At 45.7% G+C, this 19,549-nt stretch overlaps 1 protein-coding gene across 2 annotated transcripts in view; it reads right to left on the reverse strand.

Moving 5' to 3' along the window:
* Window positions 1-19,549, reverse strand: part of LOC109908505 (cadherin-4) — a 346,117-nt gene that overhangs the window by 174,102 nt on the left and 152,466 nt on the right. For both annotated transcript variants that reach the window (XM_031793959.1, XM_020507161.2), the window contains exon 3: window positions 14,188-14,211. Coding sequence is in view for 1 of the 2 variants with exons in the window: in XM_020507161.2 (XP_020362750.1) it covers window positions 14,188-14,211 (24 nt within the window). In the remaining variant the exon portion in view is untranslated. The remainder of the gene's footprint in view (window positions 1-14,187; window positions 14,212-19,549) is intronic.

Genomic DNA, 19,549 nt, shown 5'->3' on the forward strand with positions numbered 1-19,549 from the left:
AGCTGTACTATGGTAATGTCACTGAAGGGATAGAGCTGTACTATGGTAATGTCACTGAAGGGATAGAGCTGTACTATGGTAATGTCACTGAAGGGATAGAGCAGTACTATGGTAATGTCACTGAAGGGATAGAGCTGTACTATGGTAATGTCACTGAAGGGATAGAGCTGTACTATGGTAATGTCACTGAAGGGATAGAGCAGTACTATGATAATGTCACCGAAGGGATAGAGCTGTACTATGGTAATGTAGAGTTGCAAATGTCTTCACAACTGCATACTCAACATTGTAATCATGTATGGACACACACATGAACCCCCCCCCATAAATCATGAAGCAGAAACATCTTCTTCCTCCCTCCAAAAGTCCTCTTATATTAATGGGCATAAAAGGACTGCGTTCCCATAGTGACTCCCTTGGGGACGATTAGGACATAATTTCTCTGAGACAGATACTGCTTGAGACGCGCCAGCCGTCTCCAGAGCATTGGGCCGTGCAGTGCAGGAGTGGAGAGGGGGATGAGAGGGAGGAGAGAGAGAGAGGGACCCTGTCCCCCTCTCTCAGGTGGGAATAGGGGAAGGGGGGAATAACAGAAACAATCCTAAAGCTACGTAAACATCACACAGATCTCAACTCCCTCAGCTAGCTCCTTCATGACTATCACAAACAAGCCTCAAATAGACACGGGAATGACGATAAAAACCAGACAGGAACCAGGGATAATGGAAAATAGAGTAAAAGTGTGTGAGTGAGGGATGGGAAGAGAAAGAGAGAGAGAGAGAAAGAAAGTGAGGAAAAAGTGATCCTCTTTAGCATAGCGTTGAAGCTCTAAGCTCTCTCTGACTGTGTGAGATGCACTCACCCAGGTCTACTGTACCCCAGGAATAACGTTGACATTCACATCAGCACATCCACACACACACACACACACACACACACACACACACACACACACACACACACACACACACACACACACACACACACAAAGAGAGCTGTCACCCCAATAGCAGAGCTCTGTCATCTTTACCATCAATGCTAGGCCAATGCAACACCGACTACGCTGCTTTGGGCCAACCTGCACGTCAACCGACTGAGCATTCTGCTTCCATTTAGAGGGCCAGCATTTCCGCAGTGCGCACAGAAAATATGCAGATTGAGCTGAGCTGCTTTGTAAATGCATTGCATTGCGTGCAGCTGTCACAATGCCTGACTGCGCTGCCTGTCTCCAACTTTACTGGGCTCAGCTTTTGCTTACTTTTCATGGGCATGTAGGAAATATAGATTGTCAAGAGCTGATTTCTGTTCGGGATTATCCCAGCCCAGAGTAATCCGTCTGATTGTGAAGCCACCTTCCCACACCGATGATGAGCCTCAGGGGTTAATGAGCTGGTTGGAAGCTTATGTATTCCTCACTTTTTTTTCTGCTGAGAGTGGAAGTGCATGTTGAACTGTTGAGGAGGACGGTGGGTGTGTTCAGATATTTCTTAGAAAACAATAACGATTAAAAGTGTTGATCAAGAGTGAATTCTCCTGAGGTCTCCTTCCCACCCTCCCTTTCACTCTGCATTTCATAAACAAATGTCAGGAGACAAAGGGCAGCACTGTACTGCCCTTTGTCTCCTAAGATTTGTTTATGAAATGTAGAGTGAAAGGGTGTCACGCCCTGGCCATAGAGAGGCTTTTTATTCTCTATATTGGTTAGGCCCAGGTGTGACTAGGGTGGGCGTTCTATGTTCTTTTTTCGATGTTTTTGTTCTGATTTGTATTTCTGGTTTTGGCCTGGTATGGTTCCCAATCAGAGGCAGCTGTCAATCATTGTCTCTGATTGAGAAACATACTTAGGCAGCCTGTTTTCCCACTATGGGTTGTGGGTAGTTATTTTCTGTTTAGTGTGTTTTGCACCTGACGGAGCTGTTTCGGTTGTTTCTTTTGGTCCTTGTTGTATTTAGTGTTCGGTTTATTAAAATAATGATGAACACTTCACCTTCTTCCACCAACGGTCGTTACAAAGGGAGGGTGGGAAGGAGACCTCAGGAGAATTCACTCTCGATCAACACTTTTAATCATTATCCCCTCTTCCCTCATCCAACCCACCCAAAATGTGCTTCACTTGTCAAGCCATCAATCCCCTTTCCCCTTCTTATGTTTCCCCTGCCTCACCTTTGACCTCCCTCAGTGCTTCTTGTTCATGAAAAAAACACGTCTTCACCTTACCCCTCCTCCAACTCCTCCGACTTACACACTGCTCCTCCCCTCCCTGCCCATGTCAGAGGATAGTTTACCTTGGCTGGTGCTTCTCTCTCTCCTCTCTCTAATGCAAACATGATCCCCCACCTTGGTAGAATCCTTTTAGCTGAATCCCCAGTAAAATCCAGGAGAACATGGGAAACCACTGGATCCTGGAGGAGCTCTGTCTGTCTACCTCGAGATCCCTCTCCCTGTGATCACCCCCCACCAGGGAAGTAGGATAAATCCTTGAAATATTAGGATGTTCGGAGAAGGCAGGCAGGGAACGCCGTGGGGCCTGAAGTGGAGAACGTTCTGGGTTACAGTGGCTACACCATGGAACCGGATAGTTAATCACCTGATCTCTCTGGATGCTTCCCAAATTGCACCCTATTCCCTAAAATAGTGCATTCATTTTGACCAGAGCCCTTTGAGCCGTGTTTCGGGATGGGACGTTAAACGGGTGTCCTGCCTCTCTGTGGTTACTAAAGATCCCATGGCACTTATCGTAAGAGTAGGGGTGTTAACCCTGGTGTCCTGGCTAAATTCCCAATCTGGCCCTCAAACCATCACGGCCACCTAATCATCCCCAGCTTCCAATTGGCTCACTCATCCCCTTCCTCTTCCCTGTAACTATTCTCCAGGTGGTTGCTGTGAATGAGAATGTTCTCAGTCAAATTACTTGGTGAAATAAGGGTAAAAAAAAAAAGATTTAAAAAGCAATTTAGAAGGAGTGCACGTGAAAGGGAACAGGGTGTCATTTCTGACGGAGACTCTGTGTAGGAATGCTTCCTTGTAGGAATGTCATTACCATGGTTGACTGGTGCGATATGCTAATATCAAGTCTCATATGCACAGTACATGCACAGTGGCTTACTGAACATGAAATTGTTCATGTGACTGGATTATAAAACTGTTGAGTAACTATAATGCTAAGTTGTTTAACTTCTTGGTTACAGTCCGGATTAAATGCATGCCCAAATTCAACTGCCTGCTACTCATCCACAGAAGATAAGATGTGCATGTCATTGGTAGATTTGGATAGAAAACACTCTGCAGTTTCTAAAACTGTTTGAATTATGTCTGTGAGTATAACATAACTTATGTAGCAGGCGAAACCCCAAGGACAAACCATTCAGATTTCTGTTTGTTTTGAGGTCACTCTCTTGTCAATGAGCTTTCATTGGGAATCCAGATTTCTAAGGGACTGTCTAGCAGTTCCTACCGCTTCCATTGGATGTCACCAGTCTTTAGAAATTGGTTGAGGTTTTTCCTTTGTGTAATGAAGAAGTAGCCCTGTTCAAAACGAGGGTCACTTCAAGTGTACTGTTAGATAGAGGCGCGTGACCAGAAAGGTAGCATCAGTTTGTTTTCTTCCTGTATTAAAAACAGATCATCCCCGTCTTCAATTTGATCGATTATTTACTTTAAAAATACCTAAAGTTGTATTACAAAAGTAGTTTGAAATGTTTTGGCAAAGTTTACAGGTAACTTTTGAGATATTTTGTAGTCACGTTGCGCAAGTTAGAACCGGTGTTTTTCTGGATCAAACGCGCCAAATAAATGGACATTTTGGATATATATAGATGGAATTAATCGAACAAAAGGACCATTTGTGATGTTTCTGAGACATATTGGAGTGCCAACAGAAGAATCTCGTCAAAGGTAAGGCCTGATTTATATTTTTATTTCTGCGTTTTGTGTCACGTCTCTCTTTTGTTTACGGAAGTGCTATCCTCAGATAATAGCATCGTTAGCTTTCACCGAAAAGCCTTTTTGAAATCTGACATGTTGGCTGGATTCACAACAAGTGTAGCTTTAATTTGGTATCTTACATGTGTGATTTCATGAAAGTTAGATTTTTATAGTAATTTATTTGAATTTGGCGCTCTGCATTTTCTCTGGCTTTTGGCCAGGTGGGACGCTAGCGTCCCACATACCCCAGAGAGGTTAAGAAAGTAAGAAATGTTGGAGTAGAGATTTAAGGGGAGAATGCTGTTAACAGGGAGTTTTTCTTCCAGGCTCGGGTCTCCTGTTCTGCTATGCAATGTTCCAGACCCCAATTTTCTCCCAGACCCAGGCTCATTTTCCCTGTGCTCGCTGGTGTCGGGGAACAAGTGGGATTTGCATCGTAAATTTGGTAATAAAACCCCTGGACTGAATCAGAATCAGCTCCTCAGCCGAAAAGATAGAGGCAGCTTGAGAGAGAGAGGAAGACACCGCCTTTCTCTTTTCTCGGCAGCTGCAGACTGTCAGAAGGAAAACGATCCATCTATGTTTCTTTCTTGCTTGTTTGTTTGCCATATAGTGTTTGTATGTGTGTGTTTCTTCTTCTTTGTTGGTTCTCTCCTGAAGAGACTCCAGAACTATCCATCTGCCTGTGTTACCGTGGTGACATCCCTTTGAGCGGCTGACGAGGCAGCGTTAGAGAACGCAACAACCGGAGAAGCAAAATGCCAGCCTAATTAGCGTGACTGCGAAGCCGGCGGAGGGTGAGACTCGTTATGGGCACAGCTCGCTATGATGTGTCTGCGCATGAATATAAACATTTTACATAAGACAAAAAAAGCAAGCACTTCTAGTAGTTCAAGGTAACCAACGAACATGCCGGGTGGTGTTGATTGGGTCATTTGGTAAAAAGTTTGCAAGACTCCATGTGTGAATTTGGTTTCTGTGCATGACTGACTTTGTTATCTAGGTGTGGATGTGCAGTGTGTGTGAGCGTGTGAGTGTGAGATGGTGCTTGAACACGTCTGCTCTCCATGCTTCTCACATACACTCTCCCAGGATACTGCCTGTGGACTCCAAAGTAGAAAGTGAAGTATCCATCAACCATCTTCCGTTCCTCTGCCTTCCTCTCCTCTCCTACCCTCCCACCACCATCCTGCTGGGCCAATCCAAGCTAGCCCGGGACTGGCTTCCGAGCCAGGCCCACACCGGAGCCTCCACGCTGGGTGCAATATGGCACCCACCTCCCCTGCACTGCCAGCATGCTGGGGCTGCCCCTTCGACTGTGGCCTCCCCCAGCCCTAAGCAGACAGAGACGTATGGCAGCTCTAACTCACTCGGGGCGGGCAGGGATAGAGGGAGACATGGAGCGATAGGGTGCACAGGGGGGGGGGGGGACATGTTGTTCAAACATGAACAAGAGTCATTAGCCTCAAGGGATTGGCTCTGTTCCCACCACTGACATCATCCGTGGCTGAAGAGACAACACCGAAACAAGATCAACAACAGCAGTGAGGTGAACGTCGAAGTCACATCCCCCAACCAGGAGACAATGGCCCAATCGAAGGTATACGCCTTCATGCCTGCACTTCGACAGCCTCCCTGTCTGACATTGACGTTGAGACAATAGGCTTGATGAGTTGTAGTTTGTGAAGTCAATTACACTGAGTGTGCCAGTCCTCTTGCCTCAAAACTCTCATTGCCGTCTGCCCGTCGCAATCACCAACCGCTACCCCATGGTGGGAGGAACACAGAACATCAAATTAACTTGGCCCGGCCACAAAAACCTCTTAAATGTTCCCCGCATTTAATTGGCAAGTTGAAACTTGGGAGAGGGAGATTCAGCCAGAGAGATTTGTGATCTGTCTCTATCGTTCCATTTTCCTCCTACTTTTATTTTTTATCCTTTGCTGTTTCTGTCAGAGGCAGGCAGAGAGAAATGTTTCCAGGCCCAGACAGGCTTAATGAGGAGGACAGGTAAGTCTGGGAAGGTTGTGTGTGTTTGTGTGCGTGCGTGCAAAGGATCTCCGCTCAAGTCTGAAACGCTTGTGAGAGTCATGAGGTAGCCAAGCTCCCAAAGCGCACCACGGGTCTCACCCCCCCAAAAACAGGAACAGCCAGCCTGTCAGACTGCAGTCATTTCCCCAGCTGCAGCAGCTCTAACTCCTGAAATCACACAGACGTGGACATCATCTGACAAAGTGGTCTTTGGTCACCCTGTGGAGGGTGCCGTTTAAAACCCTCCCAGTGTTGGACCCTATTATCTGGGTACGAGGGGGGTGGGTTCAGCAGAGTCAGACCTGCGCTGACCCCTCTCTCTCAGAGCCTCAAACACAGGCTCGAAAAAACAAACAAGCCAAAATAATCCACACCGGCATCTCTCGTCCTAGGGGTCCCGAGGAGGATGAGCAACCGAGCAGCACGGTGAGCGCACAGCGGAACGGCACACGGTGGTAAACAAAACCAGGACGTGTCCACACATCCTAACTCAACCACAACGGCTCCACCCTTCGGAACAATCTCTCTATGAGCTAGGCTTCTCTTGGCACGGGAAGATGTGAGAGACTTGGCTAGGGGCCCGCACGTTGGCAGAAGCGAGCGTGCATTTCAATTAAACACTTTCTTCAGCTGCGCCAGAAGGAGGATCTTCTGAGAGGAAGTTCGAACAGAAAACAGGTAGAGAAAGAGAGCGAAAGAGAGAGAGAAACAAACAAATGTAATAATATGATATAGGAATGGAATGCAAGGCAGTATCAATATGTACTGAAAGTAATAGTTGAAGACGTGTGAGAGAGATTGGAGATCACTCTGCTCCCTGTGTAAGTTGACAGTTAAATTAGCATCTTCGGCTAACAGGGCAAGCCCTCCTCTGCCTCCTTTCCCTCCGACAGAGGCAGCTTCTTGACCCCTACCATATCCCCTGTCGCTCCGCGCCACCGCATTGGCGTTTAAACACACAGACACTTTCACACTTCTATTTATAGACGCACACATAGGCGCACACGCTCTCTACACTCTCCTGAACAAACATGTAAACACAGACGTGAAATGTTATACTGCATGTGTTGAATTCCAATTAGCGATGACTTCCCTGTAACTTTCCTTCAGGTTATATGGGTCAGAGCCATTCTTAGGTCCTCCAGTAATGTTTCAGGAAGTTGGATGACTCTGAGCAAGACCCAGTCAAAAAAACGAAACAAATCAAAATGGTCAAACCCAGTGCACGTCTCGTCACCAGGATGTGTAGAGCTGTTTACATGTATAGTCATCCAGGAGAGGGCTACACTCTTAGAAAAAGGGTTCTTTGGCTGTCCCCATAGAAAAACCCATTGAAGAACCCTTTTTGGTTCGAGGTAGAACCTCTTTGGGTTCCATGAAGAACCTTTCCACAGAGGGTTCTAAATGGAACACAAAGGGGTTCTACCTGAAACCACAAAGGGTTCTCCTTTTGGAACCCTTTTTCCAAAGAGTGTAGATCTCCACGATACATCTCTCTCTCTCTCTCTCTCATCACCTTGTGCCCTTGATGCCATGTTGGAATCATCAATTAGAACAGACTGGGGGGCTGGGTGTTCGGCTGAGAGTGGGTGGTGTGTGTTCGTGTGAGAGACTATATATGTGCCTGCCTGCCTCTCTGTCTGCCTACCTGTGTACTCCTGCATGTTTTGAGTAGCATTAGTATTACCACATATCTGAGTGTCAGTCTGCTAGATTGACTGATTCATCTTATCATTCAAAGCTGACAGGCTCCACAGAGCCAACAGAGTAGCAGCATTGATCTCCTTTACAGGGACCCGGGGCCTTGACTTCATTAGCCCTGTTAGTGCTAAGCTGCTTTACCATGCTCACGCCTAGTTAAGCCTGCACAGTGACACACACACACACACACACACACACACACACACACACACAGAGATAAACGCAGAGAGCGAGGAGGGGAGGAAGATAGAGAGAGGAAGCAAAAGAAGAAAGAAAAGAAGAAGAGACAAAGGGAGCTAACGAGTCAGTTTGAGGGGAAGTGAAAGAGAAGAGAAGGAAGAGGCTGGCGATAAAGTGTGAGCGAGGGAGGAGGCGATAAAGTGTGAGGGAGAGAGACCAAGAGAAAGAGAGAAAGAAGGAGTTTAAAGTGTGAGAGTGGGGTAAGTGAAGGAGAGAAAGTGACAGAGGTATAGAGAGGGCACGGAGCGTGTGAACCTGCAGCTCTCAGAGGCCAGGGAGGGATAAAGCTCAGTGTGCTGTTTGAATGAAGGAGGCTTTCTGCAACGGAGCGATGAGCAGCCGAATCAATTAACTTGTGTTCTGATTAATGAATTATCACGCTGGTCCATCGGCAGTCTGAGTACTTAGCCCGGCTTCCCCCGCGAGGCTTTGCTGTGTTGGAAAATTAGCTTTGACCTCTGCAGTACACACAGAAACACAAAAATACACACGAGTGGATGCACGGACACCCACACATACATGCACAGTCGGGCAAGGCCTTATGTTCTCCAGAGAGTTCTGTAAATTAAAATGTCTTTAAGTAAGTTATGGTGAATAAGGAAATGATTGCACAGCCATTTTGTTGATGGCGATTTTGACGTACAGTAATTCCTCTTTCTTGTTCCCCTTTTCCCTCCTTACACCCACTCATCCTCTCCTCCTGCCTCCCTTCTCCCTCACCCTCTCCCTCTTTTTCTCCTGCTAGTGTATGGCTTTGGCTGGTTTAACTACGCCCACAGCTCCCCGAGGATGGGCCATGACGGATGGGCCTGCGTGAGATTCTGATTCGATTCGGCCCATTTGATCAATTTATCGCTGTCATTTTGAAAATGAAATTAGAGGAACGTCTCCCAGAGAGTGTTTTTCCAGCACAGGTGCCATAAATATACTTAATTTGGCTCTGAGAAAGGAGGGAGAGAGAGAAAGAGAGAGAGAGAGATGGAGTGGGGAGGGAGGGAGAGAGGGATACAGAGATAGAGACCGATAGAAAGGGAAAGAAAGAAACGTTTTCTGTTGTGATGATGAGTGTGTCGAGGTAAGCAGAGTTTGGAGGTTGTCCATCGCGGTCCTAGGGAAGGAAGTATAGAGGTCATTCAGCTACTGAAATACCACACTGCTAGGGCCAGTAGATTTCTCCAAAAATGCATGTGTGCTAACCTACCAGATCAACACTGCCATCGGAAATTGACAGCCGGAGCATCTGACGGAGCGAGGTTGATGAGTGGTTGACGCTGCCAACACACACATACAAGCGAGAGACAAGGAGAGATGAGAGAGAGATACAGTGCCAAAGAATTCATCCTCCTTGGCGTTTTTTTTTCATATTTTGTTGCATTACAACCTGTAATTTAAATGGATTTCATGTAATGGACAAACACAAAATAGTCCAAATTGGTGAAGTGAAATAAAATAAACGTTTTAAAAAACAAAACATTTTTTTTAAACGGAAAAGTGGTGTGTGCATATGTATTCACCCCCTTTGCTATGAAGCCCCTAAATATGATCTGGTGCAACCAATTACCTTCAGAAGTCACATAATGAGTTAAATAAAGTCCACCTGTGTGCAATCTAAATGTCACATGATCTCAGTATATATACACCTGCTCTGAAAGGCCCCAGAGTCTGCAACACCACTAAGCAAGTGGCACCATCAAGCAAGTGGCACCATGAAGACCAAGGAGCTCTCCAAACAGGTCAACAGGACAAAGTTGTGGAGAAGTACAGATCAGGGTTGGGTCAAAAAAAGATATCCAAACTTTGAACATCCCACGGAGCCCCATTAAAGCCATTATTAAATAATTGAAATAATATGGCACCACAACAATCCTGCCAAGAGAGGGCCGCCCACCAAAACTTACGAACCAGGCAAGGAGGGCACTAATCAGAGGCAACAAAGAGACCAAAGACAACCCTGAGCTGCAAAGCTCCACAGTGGAGATTGGAGTGTCTGTCCATAGGACCACTTTAAGCCGTACACTCCTCAGAGCTGGACTTTATGGATGAGTGGCAAGAAAAAAGCCATCGCTTAAAGAAAAAATAAGCAATCACATTTGGTGTTCGCCAAAAGGCATGTGGGAGACTCCCCAAACATATGGAAGAAGGTACTCTGGTATGATGAGACTAAAATTGAGCTTTTTGGCCATCAAGGAAAATGTCTGGCACAAACCCAACACCTCACGTCACCCCGAGAACACCATCCCCACAGTGAAGCCTGGTGGTGGCAGCATCATGCTGTGGGGATGTTTTTCATCGGCAGGGACTGAGAAACTGGTCAGGAATGGTGGATTGCTGTAAGTACAGGGAAATTCTTGAGGGAAACCTGTTTCATTCTCCAGACATTTGAGGACAATGACCCTAAGCATACTCCTAAAGAAACACTCGAGTGGTTCAAGGGGAAACATTTAAATGTTTTGGAATGGCCTAGTCAAAGCCCAGACCTCAATCCAATTGAGAATCTGTGGTATGACTTAAAGATTGCTCTACACCAGCAGAACCCATCCAACTGGTGCTGGAGCAGTTTTGTCTTGAATAATTGTCAAAAAGCCCAGAGGCTAGATGTGCCAAGCTTATAAAGACATACCCAAGAGACTTGCAGCTGTAGTTGCTGCCAAAGGTGGCTCTACAAAGTATTGACTTTGGGGGGGGGGGGGGTGAATAGTTTATTTTTTTATTTTTTTATTTCTTGTTTGTTTCACAAATCAAATGATACAACCCCCCCCCCAAAAAAAATATATTTTAATTCCAGGTTGTAAGGCAACAAAATAGGAAAAATGCCAAGGGGGTGAATACTTTCGGAAGCCACTGTAGAAGAGATGGATTGTTGTATAGGCACACTGTATTACTTATACAACTAATATAAGTACCGGAAATGAGACAAGAGTAGAAATTAACATAGGTTTTTTGTTTACTCCCAACTGGCGCAGTGGTCTAAGATACTGCATGTCACTGCAGTCCCTGGTTCGAATCCAGGCTGCATCACATCTGGCCGTGATTGGGAGTCCCATAGGGCGGCGCACAGTTGGCCCAGTGTCGTCTGGGTTTGCATATTATTTTCTTTACAGTCTTTATCTTTAAATAAACATATATTTTTTAACATAACAGTTCTCTTAATGTTACAACGGCAATTTTCAGAATAACCTTTCCTGAACTAAGGAAGAGTAGACTACCTCAGTTCCCAGACTTAACCCTGAGGTGTATTCTGCCCCAATGTCAGAGTTCAGTCTCTGAACTCAATGTTCAACCTTTCATGGGGTCGTCTTTCTCTTGCAGGGTAATGACAATGTACAAGTGAGTCTACAGTCACATTGTCTCTGAGTCTGAGTGGTGTTGGTGTATGGCCATACTTGGTTGCAACAGTACCTCATAGGTGAGTCTGGAGTATTTTCCATATTTGTAGGTTGCTGCAGTGGATGTTCAGGTGCTGGCACATAATTGTGATAGGTCTCCTGTAGCCACGTGTCTCCTCAAGATGATGTTCTCTGGCGTGTGAACTGTGTAGGGCAGAGGGCCTGTTTGTGCTACCACTGTTGCTGGTATCCACTTTGGACCTTTGCAGTAGTTCCGAGCAAGAACTCTCGCTCCAGCTCTGAAGCTTCTGTCTGTAGCTTTGCTGGGGGTACCACTTTGATTGTAGCATAGGGGGGGGATCGTTCTGTAGGTCAACAGGAAGGTGTTTAGGTGCCTGTTTCCTCGTGTTGATTTTATAGCTTGCTTCATTGTCTGCTTGATTCCATGAATGACCTGAACTCTCATTATTGCTATTGAGTTGCGTTGGCAATCCCAAGCGACCGAAGATTGACCGTAGCTCTTCGATGGTTCTCTCTGCTCTTCATCAATGCTCTTCATCAAGTGCTCTTCGTCAATGCGACCTCAGGCCATTTGCTGTCTGGGTCTCAGGATCCCAGGATTTCAGCCTGGGAGGGCTCAGTGTGTGCGACAGGTAAGGGAAGCCTGAAGAGTCTGTCTGCATTGCAGTTCTACTCAGACCTGTACTAGATGTCGTATTGGTGACCAGAAAACTCTAAGACCCATTGCCACATGCGGCTGGCTGCGAGCAACAGAATGTGGGGAGTGTGGCGGGTGGTTGACCAAAGATGGAGGTGAGAGGTCTATGGTCCATCAGCAGTGTGAATTGTCATCCAAACAGAATCTGTTGGAATTCCTTAACTCTTTTGCAACCCTGTGAATTTCCTGGCAGTGTAGTTTGATCTTTTCCAGCCATGTGCGTCATAGAAAAGCTGGGTGGTTGCCTTTCACGGAGTAGAGTGGTAGATTTACCTTCTGTTTGTTGAGCTCTACTGTAACATTCACACTTCCTCTCACTGGAACAATCTCACCGGTGTGCGTTTTCGGGCATCATCTCCATCGGCTCTGCTGCGAGCTGATGTAGTTTCTCCTTGTATACAGCCACAGACAGCATTGATACGGCTGCTCCAGTGTCCACTTGCCCCCGTTCTGCTTTATCCTGCAGCAGTGTTACCCGTTATCCGTGTTCATTCTCTGAAATGGACAAAACATGCTCCCTCTGTGTGCTCCACGTCATGCACTTTCTTTTGTCACTTCCTGAGGTCGCTTTTCTTTCATTCAGCCATTTTGTTTGATTCTGTCTTTTTTTTGTGTTTTTTTGGCACTTAACAAAAAGTGTTTGTCTGTAATATTGACAGAGTATTTGAGTGCGCTGTGTAAATGTTTGAGGGAGAAAGGGAGTATGTTACAAGAAGGTGTAACAGGTTTCTGCCTGGGTTAGCACAGCTGTAAAATGCCTAGATTGGTGTGTCACACACACACACACACAGTCAGGCCTTATTTATGTGTCTCTCCTTCAGCAGCCGGCATATGGGATTGTGTCTGTAGAGAGATGATGTACACCACGCTAGCCTCTGTTCCCGCTCCACATCCATCAGACTACACAGCACAGCCGCACCACATCACTTAGCTTTATAGACCCGTCTGACAACCCACATGCACGCGCGCGCGCACACAAACACACACACACACACAGACTCGCACGCGCACACACACACGCACGCACGCACACACGCGCGCGCATAGACTCGCACGCGCACATACTAAGAAAAGCGGCGTGTGTCCGTCCGTGTCTGTTACCGCGGGTGTACCGAACGTGAAGTATGTGAGGATGTCAAGCACACTGCATAGTTGGTATGGCTATGTATTGTAGATCAAGTGCATTTGAGAGTGTACTTAAAGCCAGTGTCACGTCATGTAGCAGAGTTGCCAAAAAAAACTTCTCTCCTGAGAAAACAAAGATGCTGTCACACCCCCCCCATATTATACACATAACAATACCTTCATTAAAGGACAAAGTGTGCGGCACAAAGTTTGAACAACGTCAAGTGTATCAACTGTAAAGCAGCACGGCTGATTGTCTATTGTCCTCTCATCCAGTGCAATCACACAGGACACAAGCTTTGGGGCACACCCTCCGCCATCATCTTCATTACACAGAGTAAAGGGATGAAATGTCCCGATGCATACACCTACACTGTGCTGCCACTCAAAATAAGCCCCCCGGACCTGTCCACAATGTCTGCTTCCACTCTGATCATTACCCCCCCCCCCCTCCCCCATCAAAACAGACAGCGCCAGCCCTCCCTCCCTCCCACCCGCCAACCGTACCCCACCTCGCAGTTATACTGAGGAGCACAATCACTCTCTCCACCCGCCCCCACACATTAACATACACAAGGCTTTAACTGTGCTATGACTGATGAGATACACAGAGAGAAAACATTACAAAAGAACGTTATGATTCTGAGCGTACCGATGAGTCGTCAGTGATGCACATAGTGTGGATGATCTATTTCTCATGTAATGTATAGAGTGACGCTATTGGCTATATGTGTGGGTGTGTGGGGACCATGCTATCCAGGGATAACGCTATTGGCTATACGTGTGGGTGTGTGGGGACCATGCTATCCAGGGATAACGCTATTGGCTATACGTGTGGGTGTGTGGGGACCATGCTATCCAGGGATAACGCTATTGGCTATACGTGTGGGTGTGTGGGGACCATGCTATCCAGGGATAACGCTATTGGCTATACGTGTGGGTGTGTGGGGACCATGCTATCCAAGGACAACGCTATTGCACAGAACAGTAACCTTGACTCCGCATCGCTAACACATCAGGGCATAAGTGTTGATAAACAGTACACACACACACACACACACAACACACGGCACATCTCAATCAGCGTAGGAAACACAGGCGACTGATTATGTGTTGCCTTACCTTTCCGCGATGACACGGTGGTATCTGCAGATGAAAGGGGGAGGGAAAAAAAGAGAGGAGTGTTAGGAGTTAACAGGCTGTTGTCTCTGAGACACATCAAATGGCGGAGATGACAGCGGCAGTCGGTGATTGGTTGGGAGGGGGAACAATGTCGTGGCCCAGATCGGGAAACCAAAAGGGGGTCTCTCATCTCAGCCCTCTAACAGCACAAGCACTCCACTTCAACACGCACACACACACACTCAACCACTACTGTTGCCTTTGAACGATCTTGTGGAGGGAGGGAGTGAAGGAGGGAGGGAGAAAGGTAAAGAGGAGAGGGAGGTAGAGAGAGCGAACGAGAGAGGAAGACACTGGGCTAAATAAATATAGGCCTTGAGAGTGAAGAGTAGAGGATGCCTGAAATTCACAGTCAACTGCGATGCATTATACAAGTTACTGCGAGTGGAGATTTCTCATAAGTAGAGCAATAACATCTCGGCTCCTTGAGAGACTGCACAATCTGAAAACATTTCAGGATTTTTCCCTGGGCCAGGGGGGGCCCTTCGGACCAATAAGGTGGGGAATATTATTATTTTTTTGGGGGGGGGGGTTGTAGAGGCTCTCTCTTCGTAATGGACGATTCCAAAGTGCCACAACAACAAGGGGAAGTGTAGGAGTGAAAATAGTACATTTTGCTTATTGTTCGTATAAAATATTTACCACAAGCCTGTTTGTAAGCTCCCAAGGTTTCATTTTTATGAAAAGGATTGCGAAATTAAATAAAGTGTAAAAAAAAACACAAAAAAAACGTGTTTCTGTTGCACTGTCAGTGGTCCAAATCCTTGAACACATTTGTGTACTGGCCGGACGCCCAAGAAGCCCAAACGGCCGCAGACAGGGGAAGCCTGTAATAATTGAATCCGGGGTGGATTTGCGTCGGGTTGGGCTAAAGGGGAGATATAATCTACTACTTTGCCTAATTGCCAGAATAAAGATGGCCTCCATTGTTGCGTTTGGCATAGATCAAAGCGGCGCGGCGTGCGATTGGGCATAGGGTTTTAAGGCTTTAGCTGCTTTTTTGTTTGGCGAGGTGTTCTGGGGGATTTGGGCCAATATTTCCCCGCTGGTTATTACACGCGTCTGACTGTCTGTTACGGGTAGCTTCACAGCAGTGAGATGGCCCTACCTGGACACAAACTACCTTCTTCTAACTGGTACAGTTGGTGTTGGCATGTTCTGGTGCCATGCCACATTCCATCAAGCCAACTCTACCGTCGCCATTGGACAAACCATGCAGCCATGAGTGCTGTGGATTTAAAATGGTCTACAGATAAACGGTGAAAAAACAAAGGCTGAATCTTGTTCACTGTAGGACTTGACACGGGGCCCCACAACATCACCACTCGTGACAACAGGGGCGAAACGGCGCCTTTACTTCTTAAAGGCGGCTAGAGAAATTTGGCTCCAAAAAACTACTTCTTACAGAATACTTATTTTCCACCATCATTTGCAAATAAATTCATAAAAAATCCTACAATGTGATTTTCTGGATTTTTTTCCCTCATTTGTCTGTCATAGTTGATGTGTACCTATGACGAAAATTACAGGCCTCTCTCATCTTTTTAAGTGGGAGAACTTGCACAATTGGTGGCTGACTAAATACTTTTTTGCCCCACTGTAGGACTAATACAACTTGAAAATTGTTATATCTCTCCAATCCCTCATTGAAAGAGAGTGAACTTAACCACTCAGAGAGAGAGAGAGAGAGAGAGAGAGATAGACCTCTATATCCAAGTAGAAAATATCTTCTAAAATATGAATGTCACTCTATCATATTAATGAAAACAGAAACACAATGTGGACTCTGTTGGTATCTCAACCCGATCGTCCCTCAATTCACTATCTATAATGCATAACCACTATTTGACGCTCCACTTCTGGAAAGTACTCATGCGATCATGTGGAAGAAGTGATATGCAGTTTAAAGCCCTCAAACAGTGAGACGGCAGAACAGCAGTCTGTCCTCTACACACATGTACGCGATATGGAGAGTGAATTACTCATCCCACATGTGAAAACAGGTGTGTTTTTATCATTGTGAATATTTACTTTAAAGTTGCTTCATCCATTTTTGGACTTCTGAATTAATGATATGTACCCATTGAAGAATATAACTTGCCTCATGAGCTTAGTTCAACAGTCACACCCCATCAGATGTACGCCAATGTTTGTAAACAAAGCCAACGTAAACAAACTCTACAGTACACATCCTCAAAACATGGTTAAAACTATAATGTTGATATCTTGAATAGGCGGTCCTTGCATCCATAGCTCTGGCTATGAATTTAAGAGTGGTTACATTTCTCCAGCCCCTACACCTCAGCTTTTTTTTGACAGAAACAGGGGCGAAGAGAACACTTTGCTATTGTTTCAATGGCAGTGGAGCAGGTGGACAGCTTCAAGTTCCTCGGTATCCAAATCACGGAAGACTTCAAACGGTCCTAGCACACACGCGCAGTCATGAAGAATGCGCGATAGCGTCTCTTCCCCCTCAAGGAGGTTGAAAAAGGTTTGGGCATGGGCCCTCAAATCCTGAAATGTTTCTACAGCTGCACCATTGAGAGCATATTGACTGGCTGCATCACTGCTTGGTATGGCAACAGCACCGCCCTCCATCGCATGGTGCTACAGAGGGTTGTGCGGACAGCCCCGTACATCACTGGGACCGAGCTCCCTGCCATCCAGGACCCCCACTGTTCCTGTGCCGTCATTGTAGATTAGAATTTGTTCAGAACTGACGTGCCTAATTAAACAAAGGTTAAATAAATAAAAACAATTAAAAACAGGCGGTGTGAAAAGAAGGCCTGGAAAATTGCCAAAGACTCCAACCAAGCACACACAAACAAGCTGCTGCTACTCTGTTTATCTTATATCCCGTTCCCTAGTCCCCCTAACCCTATACATATCTACCTCCATCACTCCAGTATCCCTGTCCCCTTACACCTACCGTAATTTCCGGACTATAAGCCGCTACTTTTTTCCCCACGCTTTGAACCTCGCGGTTTATACAATGACGCGGCTAATGTATGGATTTTTCCTGCTTTCACGAGATTCATGCCGCCAAAAAACTGAGCACCGTCACATAATGTGACGTAAATCGAGCGCGCTCAAACTTCCCATCATTCTGATTACGGTAGTCATTTTGTCACCCTCATCATGGCAAAGACACGGAGAAATGCATATGATGCAGCTTTCAAGTTGAAGGCGATCGATCTGGCTGTTGGAAAAGGAAATCGAGCTGCTGACAGCGTGGAGCATTGTAAAACAATCCACTATCATCAACGGGTTTCGAAAGGCTGGACTGCTGCGTGTTGAAGAGGGCAGCGATCCAACATCGGATGAAGCAATTCTGAGGCTATTCAACTCCGACACCGAAGGAGATGACTTCAGTGGTTTCAGTGCACAGGAGGAGGAAGATAGTGACCAATGACTTTCTTGGTAGGCTACTGTTTAATTTTTGTTACAGGCCGTGTTTCGTTAAAGCCTATTTATTTTTGTTACAAGCCGTGTTTCGTTTAAAGGATGTGTAAAGTTAATTTGTTTCAATGTACTGGTGGGCATCTGTGGCTTACAGACATGTGCGGCTTATTTATGTACAAAATACATTCACTCCAGTATCCCTATCCCCTTACCCCTATACATATCTACCTCCATCACTCCAGTATCCCTATCCCCTTACCCCTATACATATCTACCTCCATCACTCCAGTATCCCTATCCCCTTACCCCTATACATATCTACCTCCATCACTCCAGTATCCCTATCCCCTTACCCCTATACATATCTACCTCCATCACTCCAGTATCCCTATCCCCTTACCCCTATACATATCTACCTCCATCACTCCAGTATCCCTAATATGGTACTTGAAAGACTTAAAAAATAATAACAATAATAATTTCCTGTATATTGTTTGCTTACTTCCTTATTTCAATATTCTTATTTCAGTTTTCTTGTTGTTGTAATACATTGCTATTGATTATTGCATGGTCGAGTTTTGAGTGTGCAACAAAGGCATTTCACTGTACTTGAAACTTGAAATGGGTGTGTTTTTATCATTGCGAACGAATGGCTACTTTGACAGCCAGGATAACCAAGATGGGGAAGAAGGAAGCAATACTGCTGTAATGATAGTGATCTTCCCCAGCAGCAGCTGAAAATTATCTGATGACAAAGCGTAAACGCTTTTCCGTCTTAACACACGTCAATACGTGGCATGAAAAAGCCCTGTGATGGCTTCCTGTGTTCAGATAAATATTGGGCTGTTTGGAAGGTAAAGCTCTTTTTCCCCCCCAGACCATCGATTGGCTGGTTTTCTGCCTGGTCGCTGGTGGCTTAGATGGATTTGGAGGCTAATATCCAGTGAATATGTGTGTGGCGTTTTGATGCGGCTGCACGCCCAGCACTACACTCCTGTGGGTTGGGTATTATGTATTCGTCAATACAGTGATCCCAGTCATCCCACTCAGTCGCAGGCTTATGCAAGAACAGCTAACGCCAGCCCTGAAATGCCCAATAAACTGCCTGTAAAGGAGAGACAGACTGCATGCATGGTAGTGGTGGACACGCACGTGCGACATGACAAACACATGCAGCTAGCTTGTAACTCTCAACCTATTTTTATTTCTCTGTTTGTCTTTGTGCTCCTTTCTCTCAGAGAGACAGATAAATATTGTGAAGGTTCAATACTATTGTTTCTTGTTTTTGTTGTTGTGTGTAATACTACAATAATAAGACACAGGACAGTGGTCTAACAAAGTGACTGACCTAAAAAGCTATTCAGGCATTGGCTGGAACACGCGTGTTGACATGTGCAACACTGATCAGCCATTCGGATCCAGGGATTTCGATGCATTTATTTTCTCTCCCCCCCAAAAAAAATCGATGCATTTTAATGGGCTTGTTACGATGAACAACAACAGAGAGAGAAGAAGAAAGAAAGAAAAAAACAGAGTAATATTTATTGTCAACCAGGATTACTCCTCAGTCCTGACCTATATATGCGCTTGCCTTTCTGCCCGGTAGAAGGCTACTCAAGTCTATTGTTGAAATGGCTATTGTTCATGAACACAAGATCAGACTCAAGTGTAGTAAAAGTGGCCTCGCGGAAAGAGGGAAACGTCCCAAAAATATATCGATTTTCTAAATCGTTCCAAAACTCATAGACCAAAACCATGAGGTCTGAATATTATAATATTTTTTTTATTTTTTTTTAAACCTTTCAAGAGAAACATCCTCTTTCTCTGCCTGGAATGCAATAAGGAGCCGTAGCTGAAAATGTATCAATTTGCAGCAGAGATCCCCCCCAAAAAAAGACTT

This window comes from Oncorhynchus kisutch, linkage group LG17 (assembly GCF_002021735.2).
Source record: "Oncorhynchus kisutch isolate 150728-3 linkage group LG17, Okis_V2, whole genome shotgun sequence".
Lineage (NCBI taxonomy): Eukaryota > Metazoa > Chordata > Actinopteri > Salmoniformes > Salmonidae > Oncorhynchus > Oncorhynchus kisutch.